Here is a 25,232-nt window from a genome sequence, read left to right on the forward strand (position 1 = left end):
GCCATATGTTTATGTCTAATTATAATTATAAGAATTTCTAATTAATTAAAAATAGAACATATTTATTGATAAGGACATGAATTCTCAAAAAAGTAGTAAAGTACTACACTATTTCTTGCTGGTAACATGAGTCTCACTTTAGAAATAATTCAGTATAACTTTTATTACTGCTAAACATTTTCAGTCAGTACCATTGATGGGAATGCTCATTGCTCAGAAGGACTTTGTATTGGCTTTGCTAAGCTTAGCCTTTGACAGTTGTCAAAAAGATAACACATGCGTCTTTTTAAAATCCCGATTTTACCACCTGACTACTATGACTGTACTCAGACCATACAAACTTTCCTGTGACAATCATATCATTTTACAAACATCAGCTCTACTAGAACATACAGAGACTCATGACAGTTAGACCTCTCAAAAGTGTCACATTAGAGTTTAAAAGGAGAGTCATTCTGTTTCCTGGGTGAATTTAACAACACATAGGCTAGGAGTTCTACTTGGTTATCTACCTTTTGATCAAAAGAGGCTCCAGATAGTCTGCTTTATAAAAAATACTTATAAATCCACAAAGATGCCCCCACAACAGACTGCTGGCAATGATCGAGAGACAGCCCGAACTGACCTACTCTGGTGATGGGATGGCCAAACACCCTAATTGTCATGCTAGAAACCCCATCCAACTGCTGAGGGATCTGGATGCAGAGATCCATGGCTAGGCCCCGGGTAGATCTCTGGGAGTCCAATTGGAGAAAATGAGGAGGGTTTATATGAGCGAGAATTGTTGAGACCAAGGTTGGATAAAGCACAGGGACAAACAACCAAACGAATGGAAACACATGAACTATGAACCAATGGCTGAGGGGTCACCAACTGGATCAGGCCCTCTGAATGGGTGAGACAGTTGATTGGCTTGATATGTTTGGGAGGCATCCAGGCAGTGGGACCGGGTCCTGTGTTCATTGCATGAGTTGGCTGTTTGTAACCTGGGGCCTATGCAGGGTTGCTTGGCTCGGCCTGGGAGGAGGGGACTGAACCTGCCTGGACTGAGTGTACCAGGTTGTTCTCAGTCCGCGGGGGAGGCTTTGCCCTGGAGGAGGTGGGAATGGGGGGTGTGCTGGGGGGAGGAGGAGGGGGGCCGGAGGGGGGAGAACAGGGGAATCCGTGGCTGATATATAGAACTGAATTGTATTGCAAAATAAAAAAAATACTTATAAATCATATATTTTGAAAACAAGAATGCACAATTGCAATGATATAAGCTGTGCAACACATTTTTACATGTCTCAATATTTAGAGTTGGCATTTATCAAACAAAGAAAATTAGAAAATATATATGTCTATGGGCTGGGTGTTGTGCTAGAATATTCTCCTGCCACATGTAAGGCTCTGAGTTAAATACCACTACCAAAGAAATAGCAGAAAGTGTAAGATTAAGTATATCAGCTTTTCAGTCATCATGACAAAAATACCTAACACGTTAAAGAAGAGGATATTCATTTGGTTTACAGAGTCAGAGGTTCATCATGGTAAGGAGGGCTTGGCAAATCAGTTCACGGCGTGAGGTACCAGGTAGCAGAGAAAGGGGAAAGCTTGTGCCTTGCTGATTCCTTCCTTTCCTCATCGGTTCTCTATGGACTGCTAGCCCATGGCAGAGTACCAACCCGCTGAGGTGTGGGTCCTCCACATTAAGGAAACCCCTTCCAGAAAAGCTCACAACCAGACCAGAAAGGACTGGAGCAGTGTCCTCAGGGATTTGAAACGCTGTTAGTAGAAACTGATGGTTGACTGTCACACCAATCATACTTGACATAAATAGGAAAATGTAGGAAAGTCTAGAGACTAAGAAGGTTGACTATATTTTCCCCATTTAGCATGTTTTGGGTCATCTTTGGAGACAATTATGTTTATAAGCTGTTGCTGTAAAATAGCATTCAATTTCTTTTGATGAAGCCATGAACAGTACCTAAGATTATCTCTTCATATTTGCAAAGCAAGAATGTTTCTAGAAGTTTGAAATGATAGTGAAAATAATAATTAAAAAAACACATATATTAAGTATACTGTTTTCAAACAACACCAGTTTAAAGTAACAGGAAACTCACACTCTTCCCCTTTCAGTTGTTTCCACATGACACCATTTTCTTTAAGGAAATGAGTGTGCCCAGAAGCACTGGAAACTGTCTGCCTTCTCAAGGTGGTGATGAATGTGGACTTGCCTGCTTTTCAGGTCAGCCAAGTTGACAACAACAAGGGACCTGAACGTTCTGAAGCATTGTATTGTTGTTACAAGTTAATATTAGGAAATGTTTTTCAGCATAGAAATTCATTTTACCTATTTAAAAAGGGAACTTAGGGCCTCACAGATGATCCTGGTTAAAAACCAAGTGGTTACAAAACAAAATAAAAAGAGAGGAATGTGGGAAAAGGACCTTTGGGAGGATTAATAGGTGACAGAGGTGGGAGGGAGATAAAAGGCTGGGGTAAGAGTAAACAGGAGGAATAGGAAGTTGTCAGGGAACATGTATTTTATCAATACAAATTTTTTAAATGTCAAATTATATAAAGAGTGAACTCTTAATTTATTATAAAATAAGATTTATTTGTTTTGTTATAGCTCTTGTGTTTGCTGAGGTAATGAAATTTCTGTCATTAAAATAAGGTTTTAAGATGTGAGTTGAAAAAAATCAGTCGACATAATTCAACTTAAGCTTTCATTTGGCTCTTTTTGTGTGTTTGAGGCTGTTTGTGTATATGCTTGAGGCTGGAGGTCAGTTTTGGGAGGTGCTACTCAAGAATTTTCCTCTTTCTCTGTCTCTCTCTGTTTCTGTGTGTGTGTGTGTGTGTGTGTGTGTGTGTGTGTGTGTGTCTGTCTATCAGTGTTTATCCCTCTCTCCATCCTTCCCTTCCTTCTTTTCTTGGGACAAGTCTCTCTCTGGACTCTAGGGCCATGTGGTTCACCAATTAGGATGGGCAAGGTGACCATGAGACTCTAGATCAACCTGTCTCTGCACACCATTCCAGGCCTTTTGTGACTGCTGACAATCAAAGCGGGGTCATTAATGCTGTGCATGTTCATTGATATTTACACCTTCCTGGGAAGATTCCACTCTGAATATTGCATAAATGTTTGCCCCTAATTAATCTGGAATTAGATAGTATAGAACAGAATTAACCTATGCTTTTAGTCCTCTGGATGTTCAAGAATCTGTAAGACAATAAACATCAAAGAAAACTTGGAAGCACAAATGTTTCTAAGTACATAAACACTATTATCAGTAATCGCTGAAAAGTTTATTTGTAATTGTGCATTATGTTTGCTACATGGTATAGTTTCTATAAAATGAGCTATATATGACTATAAATTTTCTTCTGTTTTAATTTTCTTTTTGTTTCTCCTAGTTACTGGCTGACCAACAAAGTTCCTATCAAAAGACCCAGCACAGGTCTCCTCATGTATACACTTGCCACCAGGTTCTGTGATGAAATTCACCTGTATGGATTCTGGCCATTCCCTAAGGATTTGAATGGAAAAGCTGTCAAATACCATTACTATGATGACTTAAAATATAGATACTTTTCCAACGCAAGTCCTCACAGAATGCCATTAGAATTTAAAACACTGAATGTGCTACACAATCGAGGAGCTCTAAAACTGACCACAGGAAAGTGCATGAAGCAATAAAGCACATTTCGAAGGATAAAAACTGGACACAAACTTTTTCTAAAGATGCTTCTGGAGATTTAGAAACAGGATCCAAAACGAGGCTGGGTTTCAGCATCCACCAATTGACTGAATAGCTGAAATGGAAGTCCGTGTGAATCCACCACCAGCTGATGAAACACCTGCTAAGTGCTCTAACTATAAAACATTCTGACTTCAAGGGTCCTAGTAAGTGCCACTTCCACGAAGAATACAGTTTGAATGTATTATCAGTAGTGTTTACAAGATCCAACAGTGCACTCATCGTTAATTAGCAAAGCAAATATGTTCATCACTGTGGGGCAGCCACTGTAATGCCAAGCACACTGGAAGAGGAACCCAGGAGCACAGCTCGGCTCTTGGGAAATTAAAACATCCTTATCTGCAGAGCTGAAGAAGAGAAGAATTCCAACAGTGAAATCCATGAGATGAAGCAACTTGAGAAAATGCCTTCAGTCACAACACTGAGAATGATCGTGTTTATGTTTTGCTTGTGTTTCGTTTGTCTTTTGAAACTTGTTTTGGTTTGGGCATGGGGGTGCTTAGAAAATCATTCGAGGTACAGAAATGAGAAATACATATGAATGAGAAAAATAAACATCAAACAGTTCTTTCTAAAATTCTAATTTTAAACAACAGTCACACCAAACTTTTGTTTATTTGTTTTGTTCTGCACAACTCTAAATCTCTGGAATATGTGTCAATGGTGTAGCAGGTACCAGCCAAACTATACCACTCAGTAATAGTAAACTGTTGTAAAGGAGTGATACCTTAAAAATGGTGAAATTGCTCTTGGTACCAAAGATTATATCATGTGTTCCTACACGGTAAAACATTTCTCTTTCATTAAAAAAATATATTATTAACATGAACACATCAATATGCTGTTACTATGATACTTGGATCTAAATATTTTAAAAATTTCAAACTCAAACATTGTTTTAAATTTATACCTATGACATTTCATAATAATTTTATGGAAGCATGTTGCCCTGTAGAATAAATACTGGGTTGATGGAGCTGAGATGTGACTCCTAGTTCTATAATATCATCCTGGTTATTCACATGCAAAGATCAACATGCACCACTTAATATCATTTAAAAAACTTCTCCCTACAAAATAACATGATTAATTGAGACTTGTTTTTCAAACAGATGATTAATTCAAAGCAGTTTGACAATAATATATCAACATTGTGCATTTGAAGAGAATTCAACTAACAAGAATTTTTCTGCAGTTCAGTCCCGTTCCATTATTACTCCATTTTGAAAGAAACATGAAGTTATTCACAGAGTGACTTAGAATGATTAGATACGTGACTGAACTGACTAGTGGGCTGGTATTCTGTTTCTTTTGAAAGCAGAAGCTCTGAAGTCTCACTTCTGCTTTGGCCCATAGCAACTTAATATGACTTCTCGTTTCTTGGGGAAAGCAGTCTGAAGAAAGCAGAAATAGCATGAAAACTGAGACTATTTTGTTTTTCTTAGAACAGGCAATCTGAAAATGAATGAAGAGTGTGGTGAAGGTGTACATATATGTTATATATAATATATGTATTCATATTATGGAAAAAGAATAACCACTGTACTGCAGTTACCAATATTTTTAATCGGAGTTGTCATTGTTTTTCAAAGTTAGCAGAATCTCAGGATAAAAAGAGCATTTTCTGAGAATCACGCATCTATCAGAAAACAAAATAGAGTCCACATGGGAGTTTCAGAACTAACATGAATAATCTCAATATACTTTTGTCATTAAAATCCTCATCTACTTGAAAGCATTAGCTACATGTTATATGAATGTTAAATTGAAAGTCTAATTTACTCCACAAATGAAAAGTGGGTAATGTATAAAATTTATTTTGAACTCTGTGCAGATGAGTGCTCCCCGCAGCACCTAACATGAATTCCATAGAAATATAGAAGTCACAAGTAAATTTTAACAAGTAAATACCATCTTGGCACTTATTCAAAGTATGTATTTGAAAGCAGCAACATACCATTTTGACTGCATTTTCAAAAAGAGAGAAAAAATGTTTTAAAACAACATTTAGGTCACACCTAGCACACCTCAGGCATCCTCTGTTCCGTGCTTTTGATGTTTTTCTCGTAGACACATTGGGTAGTGCCTTTTTCACGTCTTCACATTGATTCTTCACTCCCTGCTTTGTGTTCTCTAAATGCTTGCCCAGTTAGGAAAATGTTCAGCATCACAAGGGCTTCAGATTTGAAAGAAAACGATGTTTGTTCATCTCAGGGAACTTTCAATACATAAGAATGAATTCAAGGTATTTAGTGCTCAAAGAAGAAATACTGTGTGAGAACATTTCATTCTCTAACATATACCTTTACATTTGCCCTCACACTTCAATCCCATCATGGCCTTCTCACAGGGAAAAGGCGAAGAGAGAGATGAAGGCTAACAGCTAGAGTGAGGAAAAGGGTTTTAACACACATGATGGCATAAGGGATCATAACAAAATCAAATTATAACTATATACTTGAAGTATCTGTGTTTTCCTTAATATGATATGCTCACAGCTTTATTGTTTTATTTCCTTTTTCATGATTTACTCATGTACCTGGGAATGCCCAGGCAGCTGACTGTGATATATCCCAGTCATCGTGGTAACGTGGTTGCTACTGTGCTATTGACGTGAATAGACCATGGAAATATTCTCATTGTTACTCAGCATGATCTATACTTAATAGTAAGTTGCTGAAAGAAAATGTGAATCAGTAACAGATTTTCATGGCAAATCTAATGATTCAGCCCACAGGAATAATGAAACTACTGTGGAAGTTTTTCTCACTGGGAAAAGGTGCTGGGCATTCGAATGTCTTCATGTGTTGTGTATCATATGAACTGTATATTGATTGTTAATGGAAATCTCTACATATATGCTTACAGAAATGCTTTATTTAAGAAGTGCTAAGGGTAGTGTACATACCAACAAATTACTCAGCTACTACTCAAGAAGGGTGAGCAAAGTGATTTATTTCTAGTTGTGCCAGTTAGTCATAATACATATTATGTGATATTTGGTTCACAGAGTTGTTTCATGTGACTATTGTAAGAACTATCTATAGTTGTGGAAGGGGAATGGGAAACGTTGTGTATAGTTAGCTGTTTTCTCTACAAGCTGGAAAGTTTCCCCGTTAAATGTTACCAATATACCAAGGTTTTAATAAAAACAGGTAAAGGTAATTGTATTTGAAAAACAAACTCCAAATACAACCCATCTAGAAATAGATATTTTATTATATATGTGCTATAAATATATCTATATAGTACAAATAGACATGTGTGATGCATATATACCATGCTATATATGTATATCTGTGTGTACACACTGAGTCTGTAATATGTGCACAACTAGATGTGTGTTATACTGGTATCTTCAGGGTCTGCACTGTGAAGTTCCCTGGAGATCATGACCACTTTAAAAACAGAAGTTCTTTTGAGACTTCACTTACTACTCTGCTTTAAGAAAGACCTACTTTATAGCTGAATTATATGTTCTTCCCTAGAGTAATAGTAAGAGACTAGTATGTTCAAATCTTTTCAAACAAAAGTAAAGGGAAAAAATATCTTCAAGCTGGCAATGTATTTAAATCGCGATTTTTTCTGATTGTGGGTCTAGGCTGTGTGTTTCTCCTTTATGTAGCACCTTTAAAAAAATACTATTTCTTTGTGTATGTAAAAGCACAAGTGTTTTAAATGTATATAGCAGGAAGAAAAAAAAAGAGTTTACAGATAGCTCTGCTGCATAGGATAATTGCTACTGAGTCTTTCTTATACCATCCGTGGAATGGGAAAAGAAGCTTTTTCTGTAGGTTCATTCTGTTCAACACTGTTCCCTGTCACTTGTGTATAGTAATTAGATATTCTTGATTTATCATTTGTACAATTGTAAAATAAATTAAATTACGTTTTTCCAATTTTTCTCTAATCTTTGATACATATGCCTTTTATTTCCCTTCATATGCCAATATTAGGTGACTGCTTTTATGAAGTGTTTACTACTGTTTGGTTCTTCTCCATTTAAGCCTCACTGACTGACAATTTTGGTTTAAACATTTATTTTAAACGTATTCATAGATATATGAGTAATTACAATACCAACATGAAAATCAGGAAGTCCTTAACAATCTGGGGATGGAATATTTTGTCTGTGGTTTTGAGTCTGGAACATCTCACTTACATAGGTTACTGCAATTTATTTCTAGTTTGTACTCCCACTAACTAATATAGCTGAGTCATTTCATCTCCATGGCTAACGTGATGCTGACTTTTTACACCCAACAGTTCCTCGGGCTACCTGTTGACTTGTGATTTCATCTGCAAATTGCTGTCGTTTGCCTTTTGCCTTCCTGAGGGTGATTGGTACTCAAATCATTTCCCACACCTTTCAATAACTTACAAATCTGTGTTTTCAGACATAGCTTCTCCTTTCTGGAAAACACATTAGAAGCAGTTTTATGAGTTCCCTTTTAACATTCTACAATTTTAAATCATTGCTGGAATCAAGGTACCATGAGAGGTGGCTGATAAGCTTAGATGTCATTTTTTATTTGTTCTTTAAGCTTGTGTACTTACATTTATTTTTCCAGTATCCCTAAATAATGTACATTCTATGTGTTCCTGGAGTATGGTCAGATCACACCATGCTGAAGAAAATACTACTTTTACAGCCAAATATTAATGTGTGCTTTAATTTAAAACAGATTTGGGTGTCTGAAATTGTGATTAGATTTCCTATCATCATTCTATTTAGCATGCTATTAAACATACTTTTAAAGGGACTAAAGCATGCGCTTACACAGTTCTAGTATACACACAGGAGAAAAAAAGCATTATAATATGACACAGACTCTGAGGAACCGGGAAGCTAAAGCAAAAACTAAACTAATTTACATGAGATTATGTTTAAACTGAACGAATTCTTATAGTACCTCAGGATTTACTAGGCTAATTCGCGTTTCACCTATCTTATATTAACAATACTTTAATTGTCCACTCTTTGGACCAAATGGTGTTCCAACTAGTTTATACATATTAACTGACTGAATTTGAATAAACAATGTAAGACATAGGTACTGCAAATATTCAAATTCGACACATAGTATTTAAAAGATTATGTTTTCTAGGACATATGACTCAAAAGTAAGAGAATCAGGACTTGAACTCACCGAATCCTTGATCCACTCTCTCTTTTGACTCTTGATCTTATCCTCTCCTCAGTGATGCTTCTTCATGAATAGCAGTGAAATCCTTTGGAAATGTTAGAAAACACCTTTCTGCAATAGATGGTGATCAATACAGAGACCCGTAACTGATCAATGTGCTGAGAGGAAGAGGCTACAGAATTTTCAACCATAAATGGAACATCAGTGTCAACAGTCCTTTATCTGAAAGCATAGGGATCCTGGCAGTAGAGGAAGCACACGGATTCTTAAAGCCTGAAGCAGTGTATGACTGTAAGAAAGCAGTTTCTTCTGACACAGCATGGCAGTTGCTCATATTAACTCTTAGTAGTTGTGACAACAAACGTAAGATCTGTTCAAGTTCAAGCTAGACCAAAGTTCAGTATTCAGAATCGATGTCACCTTGAAGTCCCACTTCTAGGCAAGCAACTATTGACTGGTAGCTGCTGGGTGAGGGAGAGTGAGTTTTCTTTATTAAGTCTAGTTCCTAATAAGTTGTGCATGCTCCAGTGAAAAGCCTCCAAGAATATATCAACAGCCAAATTGGACTTGATGGTTGCGAATAAAAGCACATTAAGTTTTATGGATAGGCAAGTAGAGGGTTAACATGAAGTACCCACATCAGTACAAGCTTGGTTTTTCCATGTTCTTTGACTCAAATATTAGTTGTTTTAGCAGTATGGTCTTACTGTTAAGTTCTGATAACTTGACCAAATATCTATAATCTATGATGCTTGGAATCCATGGGACCTACATCAATGGACAACAACCCCAAAAGAGGTAACCCACTCAAGGACTGAGACTTTTATGAGCACTGAGGTTTTTATCTGTTAGCTTAGAGTATTTCTTAGGGTCATAGTCACCCTTAATGAAGGGAACTAACACCACCCTCACATAAATATATTTGGAAACTCTACAGCCGTAAATTAGTCCGGGATTTTTGGAAAGATCCTTAGTGTTATTTGCCTCTCCCTGTATTCCTCTTCTAAACTGGCTTTCCTTCCCTGAACCCAATTCAACCATCCCTCTCCACTTCTTCCCTTTGTTTTATTCATAATTTTACCTTCCATTCCTTAAAAACTCTTTGCTTCCATGATTCCTTACTAATTCCCTGATATCTATTGGTATTCCAAATGAAACACAGATATCTGAAGATTCAAAGCTAACATCAACAAATGAGAAATAACTATGCATCTTTCTGGGTCTGGGTGACCTGACTCAGAATCACTTTTTACAGCTCCATCCCTTTGACTTTGGACTTCATAATTTTATTTTTTATTATCACTTCAATAATATTGAATTTTGCAAATACGAAGTTTGATTTTCCATTCATCAGTTGGTAGACATCAAGGCTATTTTCACATTTTAGAAATAAGATAATAGTTAAACATTCAATATCTGAAATTCCAATAGCAAAATTCAATGAGAATTGAATACCAGTAAAAGCACAGCCAATTATTCATTTGCTCCCAGATTACAGATTTCTCATACTTCTTTAGCAAATACTTTATGCTCTAAACTATCTCTCTAGCCACAAGTAAATTTATTTTTACTTAGTGTTTTATTTTCTCAAAGATCAACCATTTTCTTAACAATGTTTTCATTTATTTTTAAATTACTTTATTAAGACTATTTATTCTCATTAGTAAAACAAAAGAAACAAAAAACAAAACAACAAAAACTGATCCTGCACTCTTCAGACTACTGAAAGAGAAATGTGGGCACCAGCCAAGAGAAAAAACCTTTAACATAGAATCTGTCCTGCCTGAAAAACATGATAGGACAATGGTGGCATCAAATTTGTGGGACTAGCCATTGAATGTTTGATTTGATTTAAGACCCACTGCATGAGAGGGAATTCAAGACCCAAGACCAACAATGCTTAAGTAATCAAGAACCAGAGACTAGATAGCCAACAGATCTAGGGTAAACCAAACACTACTGGTGACACACACACACACACATATATATATATATATATATATATATATATATATATATATATATATATATATATATATACACAATAAAGACAATAAAATGACTCCTAATGATATTCTGCTATACTCATAGATCAGTGCCTTATCCAATCATCATCAGAATGGCTTCTTCAGGCAGAAGGTGGGAACAGATGCAGAGATCCACAGCTGGACATTTGCAGAAAGATAGTCTAAATGAGAGGCCTCCATCAAATTCCTCCCCTCAGAGCTCAAGGAATCTCATGGAAAAGGAGGCAGAAATATTGGAAGAACCAGAGAGGATGGAGGACACCAGGAGAACAAGGTCTTCTGAATCAGCTAAGCAAGGTGCACATGAGATCTCAGAGACAGAAACAGAAAACACGGGTCCTACAAGGGTCTACACCAGGTCCTCAGAGTATATATTTTAGCTATTAGCTTAGTATTTTTATGGGACTCCCAACTAAGAGAACAAGTTAGTCTCTGACTCTTGTTCCTACTCTTGGGACTCTTTTCCTGCCCTTGGATTGTCATGTCCAACTTTCATATGATAGTTTTTTTCTTCATCTTACTATATTTTGTTTTGCAATGTTTGGTTGTTATCTCTGAGAAGTTTGCTCTTTTCTAATGAGAGACAGAAAGGGCATGGATCTTGAGGGGAGGGGAAGTAGGGAAGAACTGAGAGGAATAGAGGGAGGGGAAACTGTAATCAGGATATATTGTATGAGAATAGTCTGTTTTTCAATAAAAGAAAAAAATGAAAAAAAAAAACCCACAGCTGATTCTGACTTAACTCCATTTATGAGGAGTCTCACTACTAAGCAGTGTTGCTCAACTATTGCTCGTGTTAGCTTATATACACAAATCACATAGCTTAAGGCATCAGTATTGCAGGAAGGATTAAGTTTCTGCTAGGTGTTAATTTGCATTTTCTACAACTTAGTATTTTACAGTACTCTCACTCTCCAATTTCTGTCCAGCACTGCTTACTCAGCCCCAGGCTCCCAACACCACACAGATGGGTTGAATCTAAGCACATCTGCCAGTGTTGCCAAGATGTAAACACACTCAGCTGGGAGCAGATGTTTTCCAGGAAAGATCACTACCGTCAGAGCTGTTCAGCTTTGCCTTCTATGATAGTTAATCTTCACGCTTTGCCATAGGCCATTCTGTTCAGATAGATCTTTTGACTCTTTGGCCTCGAACAGTAACAGGGTCAATGTAGGCACATTCACTTTATATTTATCAGGCACAAGTATGCAGAAACACGTATGAAGGCTGTTCCTTGAGGTCGAGGTCTTTTGTTGTTGTGCCATTTTAATAAATCTTTACTTTAACTTCAAGATCTTATTTACTGATATCTTCAAAAATAAAATATAAATCCTAATTGAATGAAAAAATAATTTCTATTATTCTATGTTAGTGGTATAATTCAAATTAGTGTTTTATTGTGATAGTCTAACACTTCTCTGCATTAATAATTCTAAATTTTGCTTCTTTTCTAGAATATCAAAAAGCTAGATATTTTTCTGGGCATGAATTTATTCTACAGACTCTGTCTACTTATATTTCTTCTAAGAGGTTATCAACTAGTTTGCAAATATGTATTGGCAAATCTTGATTCCACAAAAAATTAAAAAAATAATCCATCTATATAATGATTATATTTATTCAGCATGTATAAATAATAATCCTGTGAGATACTCTGTTAAGCATTAGCTGTATCTCCTGACCAGTGCTGCTTCAGTGAGTGTTAAGTCAATATGACAAGCATTTGTTAACTGTTAATTACACCAATAAAAACATAGTAATAGTTTTTATATGTGTCACTTTATTTTAGTTGTTGGAATAACAAGAAACATAGAGTGCTGATCATCTATAGTATGGCAGTTGATTTAACAGGACAAGAAAGAATGAACCTTCAGAAATGATCTAAGACTGGTAGAACAGGACCTATGTTTCTGGGAAAGACGCGTTGCACATCCCCTGATGCTTTAGATAGCCAGGGCAGAAACCAAGATCCTAGAGCTAGGAAATAAAGATATTTTGTTAACACAAAAGAAAAGTAGTAGATGCTCTTCCATTATTATAAATAGTAGAGTTTGGGAAAGAAATCGCTACTAGCCTAGAGAATTGGAATCCCTTGAAGTCCCTCCTCATAAAAATTACATATTCCATTCTCACATTTCTTTCCTAGATTCATTTTTCAATTTTACATTTAAATAAAATCAAAGTTCAATCTAAAACAAGAAGTTACTATCAAAAGAAATTAACATTTCTGATTATCCATTATACACATTTCAATATAACCATTTTAGTATATATTTTATGTTACCCTCTTCAAGCAATGTACCATAAAAGAAAGTTGCTTGGTTCTAAGTAACAAAATTTTAAATAATTTTCTAGTCATTCTAGTGCGAATTTAAGTACTATTTTATGAAGACCCATAACTTGAAAATCTACCATCATGAACTCTCATAATATAGGAGTATGCTAATATTAATTTTGACTTGGTAACCACTGCTTCTTTCTCTTATTTAGATTTCCTTACATATGTTCTCTAACATGTGTGTGTGTAAGACTTCACTTTATATTTTTCCTTTCTTCTATATGTATACCCTTATTGATCTTATCAGTTCTGAATGTTTGTAAAGTTCAGGAGAGTGAAGAACACCCAGAGTAAAATCAAACAAGATAAACTGTACAAAAAGTACAAATAAGTAAATAAGTTCATATTTCTAGGTTCCACTTAAAACATAGCATGAAGAGTTTTTATAGGAAGATAGCTTAATTGGCAAATGTTTCTTGGAATATGAAGTGAGGAACCAGGCAAAGTTGACAGGATATGAGATAAAGACCACATAAAGACATGTTTTAAATTGACTAATTCTATATACTAGGATTCAATCTTACTTGAATAATTTGAGGAACTTTGTAATAAGATCTTGATTCAAGGAATAAAATAATAATTTTTTTGTCAGACCTCACCCTCCATTGGGTATCTTTTATAATTCCTTAAATATCTCACTTGATGTTTTGCAAGTGTAAATTTTAAGAGGTACCATCCACTCTTATGTTTGTTAAGACAGTTTCTGAATCTCAGATGAGTCAGGGGAAAGGAAACAGTATTCAGGTTCCTGAATAATAAATCTAAGGCATGTTTTTCAATAGGTTTGTTCTTTCTACCAAATCTAATCTAATAACCAACTTTCTAATCTGGTACAAGCATGTCAAATTAACAGAATACCAAAGATGATTCTTTGGATATTATAACCCCATTATTTACAAACCAATTCAAGTTTGTTGCTATTCACATTATTCTTTTCTCACTCATTGGAGACCTCACATTTCTTCAGGAGTCTGAGCATTTACTGGATTTTTATTTACTAGACATCGAATGCCACAATTGTGAACTCAGATTTATTTCTGGAATGAATCCACAAGAGATACTGAATGAATCTTCTGGGTTTCAGACTTACTCTCCTTTCTATAAATTTCACAGTGTAAACTACATTCTTGTTACCATCAAGAAGTGTCGATTACCTCTGCCAGAATGAGAACTCTTTTTCCTTGACTAATGACTCGATGTCATGAAGAAACCCAGCTTAATGAAGCTGTAATCTTAGATTTACCTTCAGTGAGATATTTATTGTGTGCCTTGAAAAAATCAGAACATCAAATCTAATAGAGTTTGAGTTTTGAAGACAAGAACAAACTTCCAGAAATGAATTGCCAAAAGTAATAAGAAGATAAGTAAATGATACTCTTATGAAGGTGTTTGTAGGACTGAAATTAGATATTGAGGCTGCTTGTTTAATGCCTAAACTGAAAAACACATTCTTATAAACTTGCATAAGGTTTTGACCATGACTTCTCATTCTGCTGAGCAGTTAAGACTTCATTCCATTATGTTAGGCTGGCACTCTTTTTGATGATTAATTGTGTAATGTGAGAAATGTATTCCACAGCAGTAGTAATGTAGCCATGGCCTCTCCCTATTTGTTAAGAAACTGTCCATTCATCTAAGAAAATGAAATACAGGACCCTTTTCCAATGAGCTGGAGATTTTGTAAGCACCTTCATGGTAAGCGTTCAATTGCATTATGTCCATACATAAAATTTGTATTCAGAATCTTTCAGAATCATCAGTTCTGATAATGTTAAATTATTGCCTCCTCCAACATGAATGGATCCAATATAATCCACTTTGTCTCAATCCAACATACATCTAAGTTGTTGAACTTGTATTTCTGTCATCTTGGGGAACCTGACACAGGTTAGAGCCATTGGCAGTTTATGCATTCAGCAACTGGAGTAAAGAGGGAGCCTTCATTGTTAGATCTATCCACAATTCCATTCCTGCCAGTCTATACAACTTGTGCATGGTCCCACTGAAGAGTTCATGAATAAAATAAGTGTCTTTATTGATAAGATCAAGGAAACTTTGTTCAGACTTTATGAAGACAGAGCAAAGGAAGAGGAAGACTACTAATTGGGAAAACAAAACTATCAGTGAAAACGTTCCTACCTGACCTTAGTAGTTACTGCAATAATATGAGTATTTGACCGTCAGATATCTGCAGAGAGAAGAGTGAATGGCAGGAAAAGTACAAGTAGGTGGGACCAGCAGGACAAAGTTGATAGGGAGAAGTCTGATATTACTTGATCAGACATAAAAATAATTAGGTTCTACTGGGAGACCTAATTGTCTCTTTTTCTTCTTTCCTTCCTTTCTTCCTTGCTTCCTTTTTAAAATTTCTTGTAAAGCAAATAAATTATTTAATTAATATAGAATATTAATATATGCATATTAATGAAATTTGACCCTTGTGTCATTCTCGTTGGTCCCCTGCTGCTATGATAAAACACCATGATCAAAAGCAGCTTGGAGATGAAAAGACTTATTTAACCACATACTTTAAAGTAACAGTTCATACTCAAGAAAAACCAAGGCAAGAACTCAAGCAAGCAGAAATCATAGAGAAACATTGCTTACTGGCTTGCTCCCAAAATCATGTTCATCTACTTTGTTAAACAGCTCAGGGATAGTACTGCCCAGAGTAGACCTGGGCTTCCTACATAAAATAGAAATCAAGAAAATGGAACACACTCATGTCTACAAGCCAATATGATGGGGGCAATTCTTCAATTGAGGTGCCCTCTTTCCACACATGTCAAGATTAGCCCTCACAAATATGGAGGTCAGGCAATATTGAGCAAATTTGAAACCAGTGTGAATTCTTGAAAATTATTTTACTCACTCCAGTCAAGACATAATAATGACACAGAAGTTAGTGCTGTTGGTAACTGAGGAGAGATGTGGTTAGATACCACATGCACATTCTCAGAACTTTAGCGTCAATTGTTCTTGATAGAAATTTTGATGTAGTGGTGAGAAAGGTGTATGGATGATGATTCAGCTTCGCAGTGAGCATTTGGGAGGATGAAATTAAATGACAGTTGGAAATGTGAGCATGAACCTTAGGAGGAAAATAGGACCGCTTAACTGATGTGGTGGTAGAGGACGGATACAACTGTCAGTGGTTTAAGGTTTGCCTCGCCTGGAAAGAGATGTCTTACCAAATATCAGGATCTCCCATACTCAGTGACAGCCTAAGACACGAACATGGAATCACAACATCAGTGTCGGTATAAGATAATTAAAATAGACTCCATACATTTTGAGCTCCTATATGTCTTCATGAGATTAGCTAGAAACTCCATTAGAGTGTGGTATTCCTTTCTGTCTAGTCATTCTTCTTCCTCTTATAGTTCATTGGCATCATTGCCTAATCAAACTAACATCAAGCTCTATTGCAGTGCCTGCTTCAAGAGACTCTAGATTATGTTTGGTGCTGTAGATAGATAAGAAATAAAATTTAAAAAAATGTTAACTAGCAGGAAAGAGGCTCAATGTCATTGCTCTTAGTAGGAAGAGAAAATATCTCTAGGCACAAACTGGAATTGAGTTGTTAAAAAGTTTCATTCATAGGCTCCTGTGATGCCCTACTCAACCTCCCCACGTGGCCAAATTCTGCACTTACTCTCCAGAAATTAGTCTGGTGAGTCTTCCTGACCCTCCCCTGCCCCCCAGTCCACCTTCCTCAACTTACCAGATCCAGCATTGGTCCCACATCCTGTGCTCTCTGCCTAGTATTGTCACTCCTACCTGCTCTGCAAATAACCTGTAGACTTCCACCAGAACTAGATCATGCCTGAAGAGACAAACAAGCCCCTCCCATACCATATCCAACCTCTCTGCCCATCCAGATCCTGTACATCCTCTTAGGTCACACCAGGTGAGTCAGCCTGACTCACCCTCCCCAATTGGCCATATGTAACTTTAGTACCATATAGAATGCCTAGACCTAGTCTGGCCACATGTCTGCCCAGCAAGCAGTATCTAAGCTTGTACCAGGACATACACTGTCTGTACCCAACAGACAGCCTGCTACCTTATGACACATCCAGACTTTCCACCCAGCCAAATCTACTCCTGTTCTCTAGGCTTGGACAATGGAACACACCCTGTATATCAGCCCAGTTCCTTCTATCTACCGACTTCATTCCACCTATGCCATTTTCAAATTCTACTCTCAAATTACCTGCACATCCTATTTTCTGCCCCAACATGCTCCATGCATATCAAACTTAGAACTAATAAAAGAAGTCCACATGTTAACATCTCATGGCAAAAATACAAACAATATGAATGATCACACCAACATCTTCTTTCCAAAACATGCCAGTCCTATAGAAATGTTTGCCAACGAAAATTCCCTACATGAATCCCAGCACAAGAAATTGAAAAGAACAGCCATAAACTCCATAAAAAATAATCAAGGAGTTTTAAGAAAACACAAAGAAACAACTCAATGAAATCAGGGAGAAAGAATTTAAGAAGAATAATTGTCTGAGTGATGCCCAAGAAAATACAAACTTAAGGTGGATAGAAATAACAAAGATAATCTGGGACTTGAGTATGGGATTTGGTGAAGAGACAGAAACATTGAAGGGAACTCCTATTGAAAAGAAGATGGAATTAAAAATTCAACAACCTAAATAGAAAATTCAAAGATGAGTCTTATGAGTAAAATGAATCAAGTAGAGGATAGAATATCAAGACTCAGAGATGTAGGATCTAGACCAAATAAGCAAGAGTACCAATTGAGACCAAGTGTTCAAATGCCTGAACCTGTGGGGAAAACTCCTTACTCAAACTGCTTCATCCATTAACTGCAGAAAGTTGTAATACTATCACAGACTCTAATATTTGACATGGCCAAGATTTAATAACAGAATATAATATTATTGTTGAGAAAAGTTTTATAGTACTCTAGTGAGAGTACTAGATACAAAAATGTAAAGAAGAGCTAGATTCTCAAACCTACAGAATATAGAAATATTAACATGTAATTAAAACATGGTAGAGTTTAGAGCACTTCGTTTTCTTTGGTAATTTACAGTATATTTGTATTTTTTCACTATATGTGGTTCACTTTGCATGTTTTTTTTACAATGAATAAAAACAGAATTATAACTCATAATACACTATTGGATGTTTCTCTTATAATTATGTTTCTGGGTGGTATTCCTATGAACATTTAAATTTTAAAATTATTATTTGATATTCTAGTCCATGAAGGAACATTTTCAAAACATGTTTCTGTTGGAATACTCAAACTAAAGAATGTTTCTCTGGTGACATTCTACTACCAGTTTTCCAGATGCAACACCCGCCTCTCTGCATGGGTCAAAATGGGCTCCATATGCACACCTGCACATCTCAAGTAAAAAAGTTCTGTTAATTATAGGTTGAAACTCTATGTAAGCATTTTTCTCACTGCAAGCATTTAAATCTATTTACTCCAAAGGAAACTGGCTATCTCAAGGGGAAAATGCATGCAGGGTGACAAGGACTCTGACTGTATTAAATGATAGCTATTATAGATCTAAATGTAGTTTTATGTTACTCTGTGCCCATCACATTTCAGAAACTTCTTGGGTCTCAAACTTTATGAGCTATAAAGGAATAGATTTCTTTTTGCTACCAGTAAGTATGTTCGTAACTGAGAACCTTGCAACAAAAGTCAGGTTAACAAGGGAAAATGCATAAGTATATTTAATATATGTGTCATGTGACATAGCAGCCTTTAGAAGTGCAGACTCAGAGAAATAAAGAAATGACATTCATGCTTAGGTTTGGTGACCAGTGAGTGGTCAGCTCTGGAGAAGCCTCGACAAGTAATTATAGAGAGCCCAGGAGAAACGTAGTCTAGCCTATTTTTTCCAGATTATTTTATTCATCATAATATTTTGAAAGATAAGATGTTTCTTTCTTCTAAAAATAGAGAAGATCCCTTTGAATGAGGATCTCATGGCCTGCTTCTAGAGAGACAATATACGGCCTTCTTAAAGGTTTATAATCTGTTTCAAGAGAAAATAAGGGACCTTCCTTCTGATGGAAGGTTACTTCCTTCTGATGGAAGGTTACTTCCTTCTGATGGAAGGTTACTGCTCCACAGTAACATGTTCTGAACTTCATCACATCTGAGCATTATGTACTGGCCATAGTTCACTATTTTAAGTTCTTTAGTGTGCTACAATTTTTCTATTGCCTCTGGTTAATTTATTTAAGTTAAAACACCCTTCCAGATACCCACTCCCAGCACATTACCTAACTAACATACAATAACAATTGTGTCTTAGTTCCAGGAGCAACCTCTTTTCCTCTGTCATCATGTTTTCCAAACTCTACTTTTTTATCAGTTATTTTTCTGTCTCTGTGCATAGTTTAGAGATACAAATTGTGTTTCATAAGTTCAACATTTTGTTACTAAAATGTCAGTTAAAAAAACATGTAGAATAAGGTGAATGCTTGATACCACTAGGTCAATGAATTATTAATTATTTCATTCATCAACTCCAAAGCTCACATATTTTAGCAATTATACATCTCTGAAATGAGAATGCTGTTTAACATTGGTAATAACACAGTAATTGGAATTTTTTATTTTTCTTAATTTTATCTAAAAGTGATAGAGAGTCTTAAATGATAGTAAATGATGATGAATGTTTTAAGTTTGGAATTATGTATTGTCTATTTTATTTTATATTTAATAATAGTGTGAAAATGTATTGATTATTAGTCATGAAGTAGTATTGGTAAAAATGTCTCTACCCCATCGTTATTCTGAAAAAATAATGACTATTTCATTCAGTCTACCTTCCAATAGTATCAACTTAATCAAAGTTATACAAATAGATTGATAACACGAATTATCAGCAAATATAACCAGGAAATCTTGCATCTTGAGACAAGAAATCAAGCTAATTTTAGCAAGCTGAATTTTCAATTTCCTAGAGTCCTTATCAGTAAATATTATTTTCTCTCACATATAATCAAAGCTGGAAATACTACTCTGTAGTAAAATAATTGAAATAAAGTCTCTATGATGTGTTTATTCATTTAAAGACTCAATTATGAAATACCATAAAGAATTGTCCTAAATAATAAGGCTCTGGCCACGATACTCAGGCAATGTTAAAAGGAACATACCATTTCAGTGTATTTTAAACTACTACTTTAATTTTTAGTGTGTATTTACACATGTATTTATATGCACGTGGAATCATACTAGCCTACAAAGATTCAGAACATATCATTGTATCTAAAATTACTGCTATGGACTTCTTTTGAAGCCAAAGTCTGTTTTTAGCAGCAATGAGACACTCCCAGAGCTTAGCAGACAGGAAGGACTAGGCTACTTGTTCTGAGTTCTTACTGTCAATGGGCATTTTATCCAATGGTATGTAGGTTTTCCTAAAGAGTAATAATACTCCAGGTAATCAACTCCATACTTGTCTCTGAGATAAAGGTCTGTTGATATGGCATAGGGCTCTCACACTCTGACTTCCATTGTATTTATTAGCCTTCTGCACAGTAAGCTTCTTTAGAGATGTTTCATGATGGAAATCACATCTAGATATTCTAGAATAATTTAGAACTCAACTACAGTGCTTTCACTCCATTGTTTTTATAATCTGCTGCCCATGTATTAGCAATATAGATAGTTTGATGACAAAATACAACTTTATACTCTTCTTCACTGTTCAATAAGTAAACAGAAGTTCCAGGATTTGCCCTTTCTTGAGTTCATGTTGAAAAGTAAGTCTCTCCAATGAGCTACTGTGACATGAAATGAAATCAACAGATTCATGGATTGGGTTATTTCTCAAGTCACTTATACACAGTGTCAGTCCTAACCAAACCAGACCTAGGGCACTCTGAGCCACTCACATATTGTCCTTTATTCCACTGCAACACCCTAGCTTCCAAGACATTCTTCTCATCAGTCACAATTCTGCCATTTATTCATCTCTGTTCTCTCTTCTTTCCTAATATTACACATATAACATATAGAAGTGTAGCTGAAGTTTTCCTGTGTCCCAGCCTGCTGGCAGTTGGGACAAATCTCTCCCACTCACATCCCCCATGTAAACACACAGAGACTTATATTACTTATAGACTGTATGGCTGTGGCAGGCTTCTTGTTATCTGTTCTTATATCTTAAATTAACCCATTTCTATAACTCTATACCTTGCCACGTGGCTCGTGGCTTACCGGTATCTAACATCATGCTTCTCCTCGTGGCGGCTGGCAGTATCTCCCTCCCTCAGCCTTCTACCTCTCAGAATTCTCCTCTCTCCTTATCCTGCCTAAGCTATACTTCCTGCCTGGCTACTGGCCAATCAGCATTTTATTTATCAATCAATCAGAGCAACATATTCACAGCAGCCCCAGCATAGAAGGAATCCTTTGCTAGGTCTTCTTCTGAGGGGAAGACCAGAGGTAAATTCAATTTGATCAGGATAAAATATGATTCTGCAGGTGTATAGGTACAAAATTACCATTGCAGGCATATGTACATATGTGTGTGTGTGTGCAGGTTGATATATTTTTGAGCTTTAATTTGATCATTTTAGGTTTCAAGCTCGTATGATGAAAGGACTCCATGCATTTGGCCAATGTGAGTAAAATGAAACATTTCAAACAGGACTAGTTATAAATACAGTCTCATGCTATAACAGAATTTAAGTGACAATGATGTCTTGGATAAGCAATATTTATTACTACTAAATTCACCTTACAAGCAATGCTTAAGGGAATTCTGAAAAAGAAACAAAAGGACAATAATTACTTACATGGAAGCATTCAGAAACATGGTATTTACTACTGAGCACACAGTCAAACCCAGAACACTCCATAATTATTCATTTAACCATACTTTGTATTTCAAACTCTGTGTGTGACATACATTTTTATGACATCATATATGTTCCCAACATGATAGCAAAATATCAAAAAGTAAAAACCATCATAGTTACAAGGTATTAGAGAAACTTTTACTATAAAATGCAATAATATGTAGAATATAATTTATGATGGGGAGTCTGAAAGATTAGAGATTTTTTTTAAACCAAGATAGGTTGTTATCATTTAAAAGTCCTTTATTTTGGAATATATTTTCAAGTGAAGTTCATGTTTGCTATAAAGTAAATGATACTCGGATTATAAAGAGCAATGAATCAAAACATCACTACAGGAAATAAAGTAATTACAAAGATATAAAAATAGGAAGATGTATAAATAGTATGTAAAAACAGAAAGCAATAAACTAGTAAATCTTGTTCAATAATTCTATTAATAAAAACTGATTATATTTTCATATGAAAAGATACACAGTGGTTAGGTAGAAATTCGAAACAAAATACAAAATCCAACTTTAGAATGTCCACAATGTGTCCACCACAATCTCAAGGACACCTGTAGGCTGAAAGTAAAGGGGTGGATGATATTTTTCTGTGAAAATTGCAGATGAGAGCAAGGATGTTATTCTTACATCAAGTACAATAAGTATCAGGTGGAAATTTTCCACAAGAGACAAATGTGATTATTATTTTATGATATAATACTCTCAACTTGAAGATATGACTCAATGATTAAGAGTTCACAGTACTCTTTCAGAGGACCTGAGTTTTGCTCCCAGTCTCAGAGATCTAATACCTCTGGCTTCCTTGGGTACCCTCACTCACCTGCATAGATCCTCACAAAACAACACATGCAAACACATAATTAAAAATAACAAAACTAGCTGGGCGGTGGTGGCGCACGCCTTTAATCCCAGCACTCGGGAGGCAGAGCCAGGTGGATCTCTGTGAGTTCGAGGCCAGCCTGGGCTACCAAGTGAGTCCCAGGAAAGGCGCAAAGCTACACAGAGAAACCCTGTCTCGAAAAAAAAAAATAACAAAACTATACATTTAAAAATTTTTAAGCAAACACAAATTTCAGCAAGCATCAAAAGAAATCTAGTGTAAGAGACCACTCTTCTGCTCATCTGTGCATTCTCCACTGGTGTGTTTTAAGTGGATTTTCAATCACTGTAGAAACTAATAAGAGAAAACTTAGGAAATGCTTCTTAGTACTTCCATCAACAAAAATTCATGTATTATATACCAAAAGTCATGCATGAGCCTATGGATCATAGACAGCAAGGTCATATGTTATAAATGTAATGTTGAATTAATAATAACATCCACATCAGTACCAAAACATTTTGTTTTGAATAAATATCTCTGTTCTATAAAAGTTTAATCCATCATTTAGAAATACATATGTATCCAATATCAAAGCATCTAAACATATAAAGTAAATATTAATGAATATAAATATGTAACAATGCAGTAACAGAAGAACTCTTCTGTGCTCTCTTTAAACAATATACACATCAAACTAGCAGAGTACTAGAGAGTAATTTCTGGAAATAAATTTGATTTTGGACTAAATAAATGTCATATATACAGAATGTTCTTTAAAATAACATCAGAATACACATTCTTCTGTAGGAGAATGGCTGAAGACAAAGTTGGAAGTGGAGGCAGGTTTGAGAGGAGTTGGAAGGGAGGAATAAATAGGAGCAAATTCCACTGTATGAAATTCTCAAAGAATGAATTTTTAAAATCATTAAAAACAAAAACCTATAAGATATGAAAAAATCAGTTTTCTAAAGAAAAGATCATAGCAATAAAATCTGTAATAAAATAGATTTTATCAATGATAACTTAACTGTGTGTTTCACAATCCTAGAAAGAAAAAAAAAGAAATTAAACCCAAAGTTAAGAGAAGGAAAGAAATAACATGAATCAGAATATACATAAATCAATAAAAAAATTGAAAAAATCATTTTTAAATCATTACAGTTCCTTTAGAAAGTTAAGAAAATCAACAATTTTAGTCACACTAAAAATGATTGAAATAGTATAAATATTTCTAATTGTAAATGACAGTGTAGACGTTACAGCAGATATTTTTAGAGATAAGAGTTCTTAAGAAATGACTCTAAAAATAAGTGACTATAAAATATTATGTGCTACCAGATTTGATAATCTTAAGGAAATGGGGCATCAGGAGTTCAAGTCCCATCTCTACTACAAAGCAAATTTGAAACCAGCTTGGGCTATTGTGAGACTTTGTCTCAAAAACTTAAAAAAAAAGACAAAACAAAATAACAACAAAAACAGAAGAGAGCACAAATAAACAAAAGTTGCTTTTCCTGAGGAAACAAAGTTCTGTTCACCCTGCAAAGGGAGATCACACCCCAAAAACCAAAGAAAAGATCCTATTCAAGTATTGCATGGTGAACAATGGACTTATTGAGGTTGCTTGTAGTATCATGTGTATGACTGATAAGCAACACCATTTCCTAAAATGCCCTAGACAATACCAGTGTAAGAGCCCTGATCCCCAGTCTATCTTCTATTTATTTTTTTATGGTTAGGCAAAAGGGACACAGAGACGGCTCATAAAGATTTTATAAAGCCCTATGACAAACTTGAGTTTAGCGAGCCTCAAAAGACCCATGAGTCACATAAGCCTCATGAGACACTTCTCCCTGTGTGAAGGAATATTAATGGTGACATCTCTGGTGGATGATTATAGCTGCTTGTATTCAAGATGGCAATTATCATATGCAGCTGAAAAGAAAAGTCTACACAACAAGCACGTCGATTGGAGGAATTCTTATGATTAAAAACCAGCCAGAATCCTAGCATGGATGGGGGAAGGACAAACCAAGTATCACCCCTCCCTAAGGAGCTATTGGCTGGGAGAAGGAGTCCGGTTTCTTCAGGGAGGCAAGCCGGAGGATACCCATGTTCCAGCTGATGGCCCCACAGCCAGGCACAAATCTGAAGCACTAAATGAACTTAATAGATATAAACAAACGAACGAAGCTCTCCCAGCAGACACTAGCAGCTGTCTTTAGTTCTCTGTCCATGGGTAGGACCTCATGAAGCTCTCCAC

General features: G+C 35.7%; 1 protein-coding gene across 1 annotated transcript in view; it reads left to right on the plus strand.

The window, feature by feature from the left end:
- Positions 1-7,656, plus strand: part of St8sia4 (ST8 alpha-N-acetyl-neuraminide alpha-2,8-sialyltransferase 4) — a 100,560-nt gene extending 92,904 nt beyond the window's left edge. The window contains exon 5 of the mRNA XM_052750297.1: positions 3,403-7,656. Within this exon, the coding sequence (XP_052606257.1) occupies positions 3,403-3,685 (283 nt within the window). The 3' untranslated portion in view covers positions 3,686-7,656. The remainder of the gene's footprint in view (positions 1-3,402) is intronic.
- Positions 7,657-25,232: the final 17,576 nt, after the last annotated feature.

This window comes from Peromyscus californicus, unplaced genomic scaffold (assembly GCF_007827085.1).
Source record: "Peromyscus californicus insignis strain IS unplaced genomic scaffold, ASM782708v3 Scaffold_21__1_contigs__length_65335640, whole genome shotgun sequence".
Classification (NCBI taxonomy): Eukaryota; Metazoa; Chordata; class Mammalia; order Rodentia; family Cricetidae; genus Peromyscus; species Peromyscus californicus.